The 13,523-nt window shown below is 31.9% G+C and overlaps 1 protein-coding gene across 5 annotated transcripts in view; it reads right to left on the bottom strand.

Moving 5' to 3' along the window:
* Positions 1 to 611: 611 nt before the first annotated feature.
* LOC122001426 overlaps positions 612 to 13,523 on the bottom strand; it is a 29,886-nt gene continuing 16,974 nt past the window's right edge. For 4 of the 5 annotated variants that reach the window (XM_042556153.1, XM_042556152.1, XM_042556154.1 and 1 more), the window contains 3 exons: positions 7,514 to 7,572; positions 1,240 to 1,390; positions 636 to 1,146 (listed from right to left, as the gene is read on the bottom strand). In XM_042556153.1, coding sequence (XP_042412087.1) covers positions 1,081 to 1,146; positions 1,240 to 1,390; positions 7,514 to 7,572 — 276 coding nt within the window. In that variant the 3' untranslated portion in view covers positions 636 to 1,080. Of the gene's footprint in view, positions 1,147 to 1,239; positions 1,391 to 7,513; positions 7,573 to 13,523 lie in introns of all 5 variants that reach the window. The other variant, XM_042556156.1, reaches the window with a different exon arrangement.

Genomic DNA, 13,523 nt, shown 5'->3' on the forward strand with positions numbered 1-13,523 from the left:
TTATATACCTAAATCATACGCTGCGGACGTGTGGACTTGTCCGCACCACAATGGATTGAGATGTCTGATTTGATCCGGATCTGCACTACAATGAATTGAGGCATCTCATGTGATTCGGAGGTTTCAATTCAATTTTTTTTCATTTTAAAAAAATTAATATTTTTTAAATTTTAAATCCTAAATATATATATTATATCCTATGAGCACTTAGAATTTATTAATTTAATTTTTTTTGACCTGAACACTATAATCAAACTCCTAAACTCTAAAGAATCTAATTTGCTTAATCCCAGAATAAAAAAAAAATAAAAATAAAAAATAAAAAATACTTTCAGACACCCTTAATATATTTCCCATGAACACTTTTGTTTTTTTTTACTTATACGCTACAATCCAACATAAAATTCTAAAAGCAGAATCTAATTGACTTAATCAGGAACTTCAAAGAAAAAAAACTGCTGAATGGGTCGAGGAGTCAAATTCAATTTAAGATATATATACTCTGAATTGTTCTGTTTGAAGTTTCATGTCCTACACACTAAAAACAAGTAGAATTTTATCTGATCTCCCTTATTATATTAACCACTTTCTAGTTTCAATTCGAACCAAATTCAATCAAAACCAAACGGGTACCATTCCAATTGTTTCCAATCCTTTTCAAACAGACTTTGATTTGAATTGATCTCACTTCAAAAAGATTGGCGACCAACTTGGAAAATTGCATGATATATACGTTGATGCAGAGGATGTCATGGATGATAAGATCAGATGAAACACACGGTGAATTTAAAAATAACCTCAGGATAAAATTTGTACTCATCTACAAGAAAAAGGAATACAACTCTCACCACCAAGATTGAATCCAGTGGATGGGCCCCCTTGGGTTTTCAATGGAGCCTTTGTCCGATCCACAAAAATAGCACAAGGATCTGATGTGTCACAATGGCGAAGTCGTGACTGGGATTGAAACTTATCCCCTGGGAGCTCACAATGAGCAATGGGTCATCAATAGGCAAAAATTTGTAATGAGCCAAGCTCATGAACAAGCACTCCTTTTTTACTTCCAAACTGGCTTCTCAATCAGAGCTCATTTGCTTTCGCTACAGACTGAACAACGTAGTACAATCTCCACAGGATCACATCATCCTGACAAGTCATAATTAAATTGATCGTTACATGAAAGAAAACTGAAGTTGCAAGAATAAATAAATAAATAAAACGACATGCTATCTTTTTTACCAGCTCTTCAAGATTTACAGAGATCGTGTCTGCAGGACTGCTTCTTGAAGAGTTACTACATTGGAGGACTTCTACCACACGATCAAGTGCCTTCTCTGGAAGCTTCTGGATCTTTCTACCAAGTTGCTGCTTCTCAGCTAGTGTCATAGGTCTGCAAATTGCACAAGAAATTTTAGACAACCTCCCCAACTGTATTTGAACAAGTGGATAGTACTAGAGAGAATTGTTAAAAAAGAAAAAAAAAAAAAAAAAAGTTAGCAGACACATTTTCATACATGAAGCTTATAAAAAGTTTAAGATGATCCAATAACACTATGTCAGAATATAATCTAACTACTAAAACAGGAAAAGTAGCTAAAGCATTAAATCAGAGTGATGCGATGTATCCAATGGACAAATCTTAACAAACTATCTGCATGCTTTTTCAGGAAAAATAGAATATGAAAACAAAACTTGAGGATAGAAAAAAATGCTCCAATATAAAAAACTAGCAACTTAAATTTGTAGTGAAAAATGCCATGAAAGAAGCACTATTTAGAATTTCTCATACACACTAGTATACAATTGGAAACTTGGAAACCAAGTACTTATTAGGTGAGTTAAGCTCCATTTATTGCACAATATTTTCCAGAGGAAGATACTGTGAAGTATATTCCATGTAACTCATTTTTTTGTATTTGGTTGTTCGTCATTCTAAATTATTTCTATGTTCACTTGCTAATACATTAAGGTGCAACTAATGAGACATCACGTTTTTTAAAACTATACTTTTATATATTCCTGAGATTTTAAAATATTTCACTAGAAAAAAACATTTTAAACTTATTATTCAATGAAATTTTTAATGATTATTACCACTTTATTTATTATTATTTTCTGAAAATAAATTATTGCCATTTTGATATTTACTATTATAATATCTTTTAAAAACATATATTTATCAGTAATTCCACTTTGTTATACCAGTATGTTACTATACGGGTCATATTTTTTTTTCACTTTCATTCTATATTTGTTATCAAATTGACTTGTAATATGAAGTATTTATTGTAATTTTTTATTTTATTTTACCTTTGTTTTGTTTATATTATTCATATAAAATATATGCATTATTATTTTTACTTTAATACAATACATATCTTTATTTTTTATTTTTTTAATTAAAATATTGTAAAAATATATTGATGCATTTTTATAATAATTTAATAAGAAATGTATTAGTCATTATTTTATTATTTTACATTAGATACTTATGGACTTATTATTCTTATACAACATCAACCAAACCTTATCTCATTATATGGGGTCGGCTATATAGATCCTTCTAAGTCATTGACTCTATCTCCTACTATATAATCATTTAAATAAATTTTATTTTATTTTATTGTTGCTAACCAAATCTTTTATCTCTCTTCCTCATTTGATGTGTATATTTATCATAGTTTCACATCGCCTAACTAAAACATTTATTGGTCGTCTAAGTACATGTTAATATTATCTTAACTGTGTCACTTGGAATTTTCTCTTAATAGATGCAACTCTGAATTTCTCTCTAATGTTCTTGTTTCTTATCCTGTCTATCCTCGTATGTCCACACATTCACCTTACATCTTCATCTCTATAACTCACATCTTCTGCTTGTGTTCGAGTCATAGTCCAACATTCAGTTCTATATAATATAATAGGTCTAACCGTCATTTTATAGAACTTCCCTTTAAGTTTTAAAGGTACTTTACGATCATATAGAACACCCAACACTCTCCTTTATTTAACCATTCTACTTGTATTCTATATGAAGCATCTCTCAATTTCTCAATCCTTTTGCAAAAATGATCCTAAATATTTAAAACTCTCAGTTCCAAATAATTCATGATCTCCTATCTTAACAGTTATTAATATTGCTAAACTTAAATTTTATATATTCTGTCTTTATTGTACTAAACCTAAAACCTTTCACTTCTAGCATTTCCCGACAAAATTCGAGTGTAGACAGGATGCATCATAGTACCGTGTTTTTGATGTGTGCAGTGAGTTTGTCCATCATTAATGTAAAAAGATAAGGACTTAAAATTGATCCTTGAACTAACTCTATCTTTATTGGAAATGTTTCGGTCAGTCCGAATTCTTAACTTTTATCGTTGCATCCTCATGCATATTTTTTATTAATTCAATATATGTTACACTAACACCTTTTTTTTCTAAAATCTCCATATAATTTTTTTTAGGACTCTATCATAGCGTTTTCTAGATCAATGAATACCATGTATAGATGTTGTTTTTGTTCTAATATTTTTCAATTAGTTGTTATGAAGATGTATAACCTCTATTGTCGACCTTCTAGACATGAATCCAAATTGATTGTTAGTCATCATGATCTTCTTATCTTTTTTCTATTAGTCTTTCCTAAAGTTTAATGGTATAACTCATTAATTTAGTACCCTTATAGTTTGCACAATTTTGTACGTTTACTTTATTCTTATATAAGGGAACTAGAGTTCTTACCGTCCATTAATCAGATATTTTTTTAAATTACCTAAGTTAAGTTGGTCACCTAAACATTCATTAAAAAATTAATAAAAATATCTCTTCACTGCTCTTTTATTTCTCTTCATTTACTAGTGCCCTATACATCTTATTACGATAAGATGTCTTGTCTTTTGCTCTTTCGCTTTAATTATTCTGTAAATGTCTCTTTCCCCTTTTTTTAAATCCAATTTTTGATATAAGCATTCAAAAGTTTCATTCTTATCTTCATTCGCCATTTCTTAGCTTTTTCTTGGCTATTGTATATTTTTTTAAATTTCCCTCAATCTTACAAGTATATAATATCTTATAGACGGTTCGTTTTTCCTTCACTCTCTTTTATACTTTATTATTCCACCATCAGGATTCTTTACTTGGTGGTGCACGTCCCTTTGGTTCACCGAGTACACTCCTGGGTACTATTTTCAACTTTAATACCATCTTATCCCATGTCATATTCGAATCGTTGTATATTTCTCCTAATACTTGTACTCCTACCTTCTCCTTGAATATGTTTTGCTTCCCATCCTTTAACTTTCACCACTTAATTCCAAGAGTTGTAAACATTTTCCTTTTATTGATACTATATTTGAGGCGTATATCCTACACTAACCTATATTGAGAAGTTAAGTTTTCTCCAGAATAACCTTACTATCTTTACAAATCTTTTTATCCTTCTTCCTAACCAGAAAAAAGTCAATTTGCGATTTATTATTCCACTTTTGTACTCTTTTCTTCATATGTCATCACAAAATCCACTATACTTTTCCCTTCTTCATTTCTTGTTCCAAACTCATAACCCCTATGCATCGTATCATATTTCTCATTTTTCACTCCGATATGCCAATTTAGATCTCTTCCTATTAAAATCATTTCTTTTGTCAGAATATTTTGTAATAAGGCATCCATATCATCCCAAAACTTAGATTTTTGGTTTCTTTATTAATCCTACTTGAGATTCATATATGTTAATTATGTTTATAATTTCTTTCGTCACTATTATTTTGAGAACTATAATCCTATCTCTTTTTAACTACTCTTTATCTTTTAACGAACTATCTACAACAATATCTACTTCATTTCTTATTTTACTTCTTCCTATCTACCATAACTTAAAACCTGAGTTCTCTATCATCTTTGTCTTATCTCCTACCAATTTTGTCTCTTGTACATACAAAATACTAATTCTTCTCCTAATTATAATATCTACTATATCCATTGTTTTACTAGTAAGCATTCCTATGTTCCATGTTCCAAATCTTAAACCATTAATTTTCCTATAATATTTTTTCTTATCCAATCTATGGTATGAAAATAATTGCATATTTAATACTATACACAAATTCTCGTGGAGATATAGTGGTTCTTGCTATATGTTATAGTTGGACCCTGCAACGTGAACTCGTACATATTTAATACTACCCGAGTTCTCATGAAGATGTAGCGGTCTTATCGAGACATTACAATCAAACCCTGCAATGTCATAGTTGAACTCTTGCATATTATTTTTATAGAAGGAAGAAAATGACTTAATTTTTGAGTGAGAAAAGAATTCTAATAATTTTTACCCTTTAATCTCCTTCACTTTGTTTACTTGCAAAAGGAAAAAAAAAATATCATTCAAAAGTGAAATAAAATTTTTATAAGGATTTCAATTAATCATAAACCCTACTAATACCAAAAATAATTCCATGCATTGGATGGAAGCATCAATTTTTACAAGTTTCAATGGTCCAAATTAAATATTGTTATCAGACCATTTGGTATTAAAACTGGTTCCTTCACATGGCCATTAATATACCACACCATTGGAAGCTGGTTTCAACTACAAAGGTGGACCTGAAGCAACTCTAATGTGTTTGATCACTGTACAATATACCAAAACCAAAGTAATACGAAGGCTATGATTAAGATTAACTTTGGTCATAATCAACTTGAACTAGGCTCTCCCTTGTGTCCTAATAATCATGAGCTTGATTTGATGTATACCATTCCTTGTCAATACACTTCCTCATTAATTCGTGAAACAAATGATCATTCAGGAGGGAGGAATTCACTCAACACTTGCTGCTTTTCACTGTACAAGATCAAGAGTGTCAATATGCACTATCATCAAATCAACACATGGTGTCCAAAATAATTTACATGTTCTAGCTTCAACAGTTCATTGGCCTTGTTGAAGTTGTTGCCATTGTTAGTGACCATTTGCACTGCATTCTATACCTATTTCTACACTACCTTATCCATTAGCCCAATGAAAAATTTAACTACCCACGGCTCCATGAGGGAAAGTTAATTGTTAAAAAATGATCTCATTGACAAAAAATATAAGGAGTTATATCTTCAGTTCTTAACATTGTACCCATCAAATCTAGTATGTTGTATTTAGTTTTGTATATTTATACATCATATTATTTAAAAAATGTTGAACCTATTGTCAAATACATGTCAAATGGTAATTATGCAACAAGTATAAACCACTCAATTGAAGCTTCAATCCAAGCTATAGTTTATGGGATCAATTTCATCTATCAATATAATTTTTAGTAATAAAAAAAAAGGCAGCCCGCTGCATGAAGCTCCCGCCATGCAGGGTCCCGGAGAATGATCCATTGTATGCAACCTTACCCTACTTTTTGCAAGAGATTGTTTTCAGGATTCGAACCCGTGACCTTTTGGTCACATGGCAACAACTTTACCGTTGTGCCAAGGCTCCCCTTCAAATAATTTTTAGTAATATGCAACAAAAATTAAAAAAGACATACGAAAAAAGTAGAATTTAGAAAGTCCTTGTTCTTGTTTGTATTCTCACCTCATTAGGTTGGATCAAGGTTAAATGAGATCTATTGACATAATTTTAAAAGGCGTGTGATTGTGATCACTGAAGTAGCTTTAGATTAAATAGAAGTATCAAATAATTTTATCGAAATAATATTATATGTGTGTTTGAAAGCTGCGAAAATAATGTGAAAATTAATTTCATGGGATAATTAATAAGTAAATTGCTAATTTCACTAATTTAATGAAATATCATATCCATTGTTTAATCTAACCATTGGATTATCTCTCTCAACATTAAAAACAAATAAAATATAACAAAAGTTGAAAAAAAATTTAAAACTAATATCTGTACTTGAAATGGCACAATCACGTTAGAAAATAAATGGTATTGGATGTTGAACTATTGACTTAGCTAAATTTTTATTACCTAGTACGACATTGTACTATCTAATGATTAATGGTGTCAATTGCACATAGATTTTGTAGATGCTACTGACACATTTTCTTAATCAATATAATGGGTGCAATTTGTGTCAGACGACTGCACAATGATTTTATAGATTCTACCGCACACATTTTCCCCCTTTGCAAGTCTGCCTTTTAGTACCTCACAACCACCAAACAGTGACTCCCAATCATAATCATCTTTCTTGATCAGCGGAGCAAAAATTTTGAAAGTGGGTAACTTCATTGAACAAAAAAAGGGCATATGTCAGATCTACATCCACGGCATTTACTACCATATCCAATCTCAACACTATAAAATAAGTGAACTTCTCTATCTCAACTATGCAAAATTGACATTGAGAATTCTCAGGATGACAGTTCTTAAACATTGGTTGAACTTCTAATTTATTCAATCCAAGAGAGCTATAAACACTAAATGTGAGTCCTTTCTTAAATGTGTCCTTTATTAGTAGTTTTGAAAAACAAATATAATGTCTAGAATATCAGAAAGATAATATTGTACCTGCACTTGGAGACAACCATGTCCAGATATTCTTCAACATTCTGCTCCAGTTGGCAAAGCTGGAAAAGATAACATTATTATACAGGATAACATCTTAGATAGCCTACAATGTTCTAAAACTATATCAATTGACAAATAATGTTGGCATATAGTGGGGCGTAAAGTTTAATCCAATAGTACTTTTGAGAAAAGCAAACATATTCACAAGCCTACCTTCTCATCTATCTTATGAGAGAATTTTTTAACAGCTTGAAAGACTTACTTTGCCATCACCTTGAATAGCTTTCATTTCAGCATATATCTATGGTAAAATCCAAATAATATACTGTTATCTATGAATACATACACAAGAGATCCCAATGAAGCCACCAAAAAAAAAAAATCTCTTAAACAATATCACATAGGAAAAATAAGACAAAAAATAGTGGTTCCCACCATCCACAATATAAGTAAACAAAAAGATATTTATTGTAACTAATATCAATATTATAGTAATTTGTAATACTAGAAGAATAATTAGAGCATGTTTTTTCAAAAAAAAATCTATAATCAAAATAATCATATAATTATTTATATAAATGCTTATTATATTCTAATTACACCATATTTATCTTAAATTTTTTATCAAATTCAAATGACATTTTTCATTAAAAATAATATTTGAAGCTCTATTAATATTTTATTTTCACCTCTATACTATATATAATTAATAATTTATACATTTATTTTATTATGAAAATACAATTATATCATTTTAAAAAAAAATTGAACAAAAATAGACAATGTAATTATAATAACGACTTTTTAACTTTATAAGAGAATAAATTATAGAAAATTTTATTTTATTATATTTAATCAAACTCTTACTATTTTTTGTAAAAGAATCATATCTAAAAAGCTAAAGTTTATTAACTTAATGTTTAATTCTTTTAAGATTTAATTTTTCTTTATAAATTCAATTATGATGAGTTTAGTTCATATAAACTATTCTTGAATTTCTATGGACTACCTATTCCTATGTTTGTACAAATATGATGGAATAGTGATTCCAAATTCTTAAGGAATACCGTTATTCCTTGTCCTAGTTTTGGAATAGTTGTTCCTTGTCTATTTCATCCATCACATATCTATTCAATTACTTTAATCCCCCAGAATGAATAGACCTATTAGTCCTAACAAGTTGATGAGTTTTGGGCAATCTCATCCAACTTAAAATTTTAAAAATTCTAACTAGGCCAATAGGGTCATACATTATAGTTTAGTCAATCGTTCTAAATAGGTGGATCGGGCTAGTCATCCTAAATGAGCTAGGTAGGCCGATTAAGAAAAGTTGTCCCAAATGAGGAGGTCAAGTTAAGCGTCTGTCCATTCAAGCCAATTGTGTTGAATGAGCTAGCCATTTGACTAATCGGGCTAGTAGTCTCGAACAAACCTATTAGGCTAGTGGTCTAGGATGGGACAATCGACTCAATCGGTCAAATAAATTCAAACCACTCTATTTGGGCGATCTGAGCCAAACATGTCACAAGCCAAATAATTCAATCAGGTTAGTCGGTTCAAACAAACTCGTCAATCAAGCTGATGAAGCAAAATGAGCCAAATATATCAAAGTGATATGTTAGGTTAATGAGGTAGATCGAGCAAGTAAGATAAATTGAAAAATTATTTCTAGGGCTAATTTATGATTATGAAACCTATTACTTATGTAATTATAACATCTTTACCAACCAAATACAAAGATAGTTATTCTTTATGTATTCCTTATTTATTCTATTCCCTACGAATAATTATGTTATTTCTTATCTCTTCTATTCTACAAACTAAACACACCAACATACCAACTTGTTTGAACTGACTAGGTTAGGCATGTCCCAATCCATCAACTCGTCTGGCCCAACCGAATAGGTTAGTCTATCCAAATACGCTGGCCTTGACTGAATTGTTTGGTCTATCTAGATAGGTTGACAAATAGGTTGAAACCCATCTAGATAAGTTACTCATCCAAACCCAATCAAACTAAACATGTTCAACTAATCTAACTTGATCAACCTATTGAGCCCATCCAACACGTAAGCTCATCCAACCTATTTAACTTGTCCCGGTTCATTTGTCGTATCTAGACTACTTAGCTCATTCGTCGTTGATCACCTATCCAAATGATCTAACCTGACTAACATAATTCAAGTTATATTTTTATAACATATGTATAATACAATGGCATTATAATATATTTCTCTATTTTAAAAATATATATTCTAACTTCCACTAGAAATATATAGTAAATTTTATTATAATTCCTAATATTTCTATAGTAAAATTATAGAAATATAAAAAATTCTACTAAACCATAAATATAGTACACTCATAACTATAGTAGAATATTAATCTTTTCAAAATAACTCTACTATAACCATAAAATTAGTTTGGTTTACTTTCGTTATAGTAGAATATTAATATTTTAAAAATATATTATACTATAACCATAAAATTGCATACAAAAGCATGTTTCTTTTTCTAGTTTAACTCGATCTGTAGATAAGACACAAGGATTTTGGTAGATGCTATTGCTTATGTTCTTTTGAACCTTGAAAAATCTGTATTCCATGCTGAAGTAATTTTCATGAACTTGGCTTTTTTTTCCCAATCAAAACCTAGTGACTAGTGTATTAGTTTTAACATCAACTAGCAATGAGCCACTCAGCCATGAGAAGAAGAATCTTATAGACTATGATTCAATTGGAACGATGTAGTTGATAACTAGATGTTATGGATATGTTAAACCTAACAAGATTAAGGAGATTGGTTAACAATTGGTTAGGGTTAATGGAGCTAACCCTAATTAACTTGTGAGTTATATTTAATTAGGGTTAAAAGGTTGGATTTAATCTAAGTTTCGGGTTAGATCCGATTTATTTAATTAACCGAGGTTAATGATTGAATTAGGGTTTCTGGTAAATAAGGATTTTGGTTTAATTATTTTGTTTGCAATAAAACTTAGCTAAACCGTATGATTTAATACAGGATCCGGATTCGAGACGAGCACTTCGACATAGAGGTTGATTAGCTCGATCTACATTGGAGGCGGATACTTTGACTTATCTATTTTGATATGTCATGTTGATATGCTTAGTAATATTTATGTTCATTTTTGCATCGGTATGTCATTATCTATATTTGAGCATGCTATATTTATTTCCTGCTGATGCATTCATGTTTCTTTGATTATATATGACCTTAAGGTAATGACATACTATGCCTTATTATGTTCAGGACATTTTACCATACCTGACCTGTGTACCTAGATTATATTATTTGATCCATATATCTTTTGGTACACATTTTGGTAGAGATGGATAGGATCAGGATATTTCCATGCTCAGTATCATGCATCATCTTGTATGATTGCATGCTGTGCGATTGTTGGCTCCATTATTGTTGAGCACATCGCCAGTTACATGGATCTGCACACAACCACTCATGGGTTAGTGGTTTTTATCAGGCAGGGTGTGTTGCAGCAGGTTGCTCTGTCAAGGGCTCCGTTGGTCCACTCATTGGTAGTGTGACGCAGCGTGGTAGTAGGACAGAGATCCCTCCTCTGGACTGGCTCAGGGAGATAAGAGCATTAAGCTCCCCCACTTATGATTTGGGGTAAGGAGGATAGGTGTACTCCGACAGCATCCCGTCCACTCGGTCACTCATCAGGAGCAGTGATGGTAAAGTGCACGGTTGTCATAACCCTACCCACTCGTCTCACCATCGTGTGTGAGACGGCTGACTGGCGTCAAGGGTGACCAAGACATGTTGCATCATATGCACTGACTGCATTTATTGCTTGTGTTTGTTGCACTTATTTGCTGCATATTTGGTGGATGCATATGTTTGACATGCATATAGGATTTATGATACTCTCGGTCTGACGACGTTGTTATCCTTATACCAGATCCTGGTTAGTACAAATACTCCTGTTCCTTACAGTTTGGCATTTTTCATTTGATATGTATATCCAGGAGACTGTACGCATATTTATTATTAGTTGTTAGTTCTTACTATGCATGTCAGTAGTTACCCGCTGAGGAGTGGACTCAACCCGTTGATATTACAATTTCAGGTTGAGGCTGTCCGGAGATCTCCAGTTGCTAGTCCCCCTGCAGGTTGCAAGGATGTTGTTTGGTCTTTTGGTTTTCTTATTATACTATCCAGACTATGTTTTGGTTTTGCTCTATGGATATTGTATGGTTTTTCCTTTATTTGTCAATATAGTTTTATTTGGATATGTTCTGCTACATGTCTGCCTGGACGGCAGAAGAGGTGAGTTGATTTTATTTGCGTCGTTTGATTTGAATTTTATGGGTGTAGTTGAGTACGAATAAGATTTGAGTTTTATGGGTATAGTTGAATAGCATATTTGAGATGATTTCCTTATCGTTGCTTATGTTTGGTTTTTACTATTAAATTACGTGGGTGCTTGCTTAATATATATTGTTATTGTTCCGGTCGTGTTGGCCGAGGTATATGTGGCCCTAAGGGCATTGTAGGAAGTTTCATATTGTCACCCATACAGGAGAGATGCTGCCGATATTTCTTCTGGCAGGAACTACCTGGGGCATAACAACATCCATATCTCTTCTTCGGATTAGAAGAAGAGGGCTCATCCATCATCCCACAAGCCAGCATCGTCAACCGAGTTAGGAAGAGGCTCCATCTCCTTTCCTTCCACCTCTCTTCTTCATATTAAAGAAGAGAGTCAATCCGTCAGCAAATTCTCCAATTATCTTCATTCCTCTTCACCTCCAACCGCCTCTTCTTAGGGTTAGAAGAGAGGCAGGCCCATTTCCTGCTATGGCAGCCACTCTTCTCTTCGGGTTAGAAGGGAAGAGTTCGTTCTACACAGATCGCAGCAGCCCCTCCACCACATCCAAAGCATCCACCTCTCCTCTTCAAGTTAGAAGAGCAAAGTCCGCCCTTCCATCCACACGATCCATCCGAGGCTTGGTTGATGTTTTTATGTGTTGGTTGTTTATTCTTGTTGCTTGTATTGTTAATTGTGTGCTGAATGCTTGTATTGAAGTGATCCCCATGTTTAGATTACACACACTTGGTCTAATTTGATTTACACTTGCAACACGTTCGATGAAATATCCCAATCACTTTGTTACTTAGTTGTCGCATTTAAGATCGTTAAACTTCTTGCAATGCTTATTCTTGTCATGCTTTAGTTTATTTGAATGTTAGTTATGTTTGTATCTTTCATTTGGATGCAATTTAGGCTAGATTATGTTTCGTTTCAAGTTAGTTTCATGATTACCTTAAGTGTTTTCAATTTTTTGAAATTGTTAAATTAGATTTTCATTAATTGCAATGTCTTTCATTTATTATGATTAGATTTCATTACTTTCTTTGCTATTTCATATCGTAGTTTTAGAACCCAAACCCCCCCATTTTACATCTAAACCCCCTAAGCAATAACATTTGAATCCTAAGTCCATCATCCTATTGTTACATTCATTGGAAGACGGCCCAAGACATCTCTATACTATCTTAATGTAGAGGGATTCAGTAACTTTAATTATAATTTGATACACGAGTTGTCTGGAACTAACAGCTTTAAATATTTAGGATCATTTTTATAAAATGATGCAGGGATTGAGAAAGATGTCTTATCTAGAATACAAGTAAGATAGTTGAAATGGAGGATAATGTCGGATATTTTATGTGATTGTAAAATACCTCTAAAACTTAAAGGAAAATTCTACAAAATTATAGTTAGACCTGCTATATTATATGGAGTTGAATGTTGGACTATGACTTGAGCACATGAGCAAAAGATAAGAGTTGCAGAAATGAGAATATTAACGTGGATGTGTGAACATACAAAGATGGATATAATAAGAAATGAGAGTATTAGAGAGAAAGTCGAAGTTGCATCTATTGAGGGTAAATTCTGAGAGACGTTTGAGATGGTATAAGTATGTACTTAGACGATAAATAAATGCTCCAGTTAAGCGATATG

This window comes from Zingiber officinale, chromosome 7A (genome assembly GCF_018446385.1).
Source record: "Zingiber officinale cultivar Zhangliang chromosome 7A, Zo_v1.1, whole genome shotgun sequence".
NCBI lineage: Eukaryota > Viridiplantae > Streptophyta > Magnoliopsida > Zingiberales > Zingiberaceae > Zingiber > Zingiber officinale.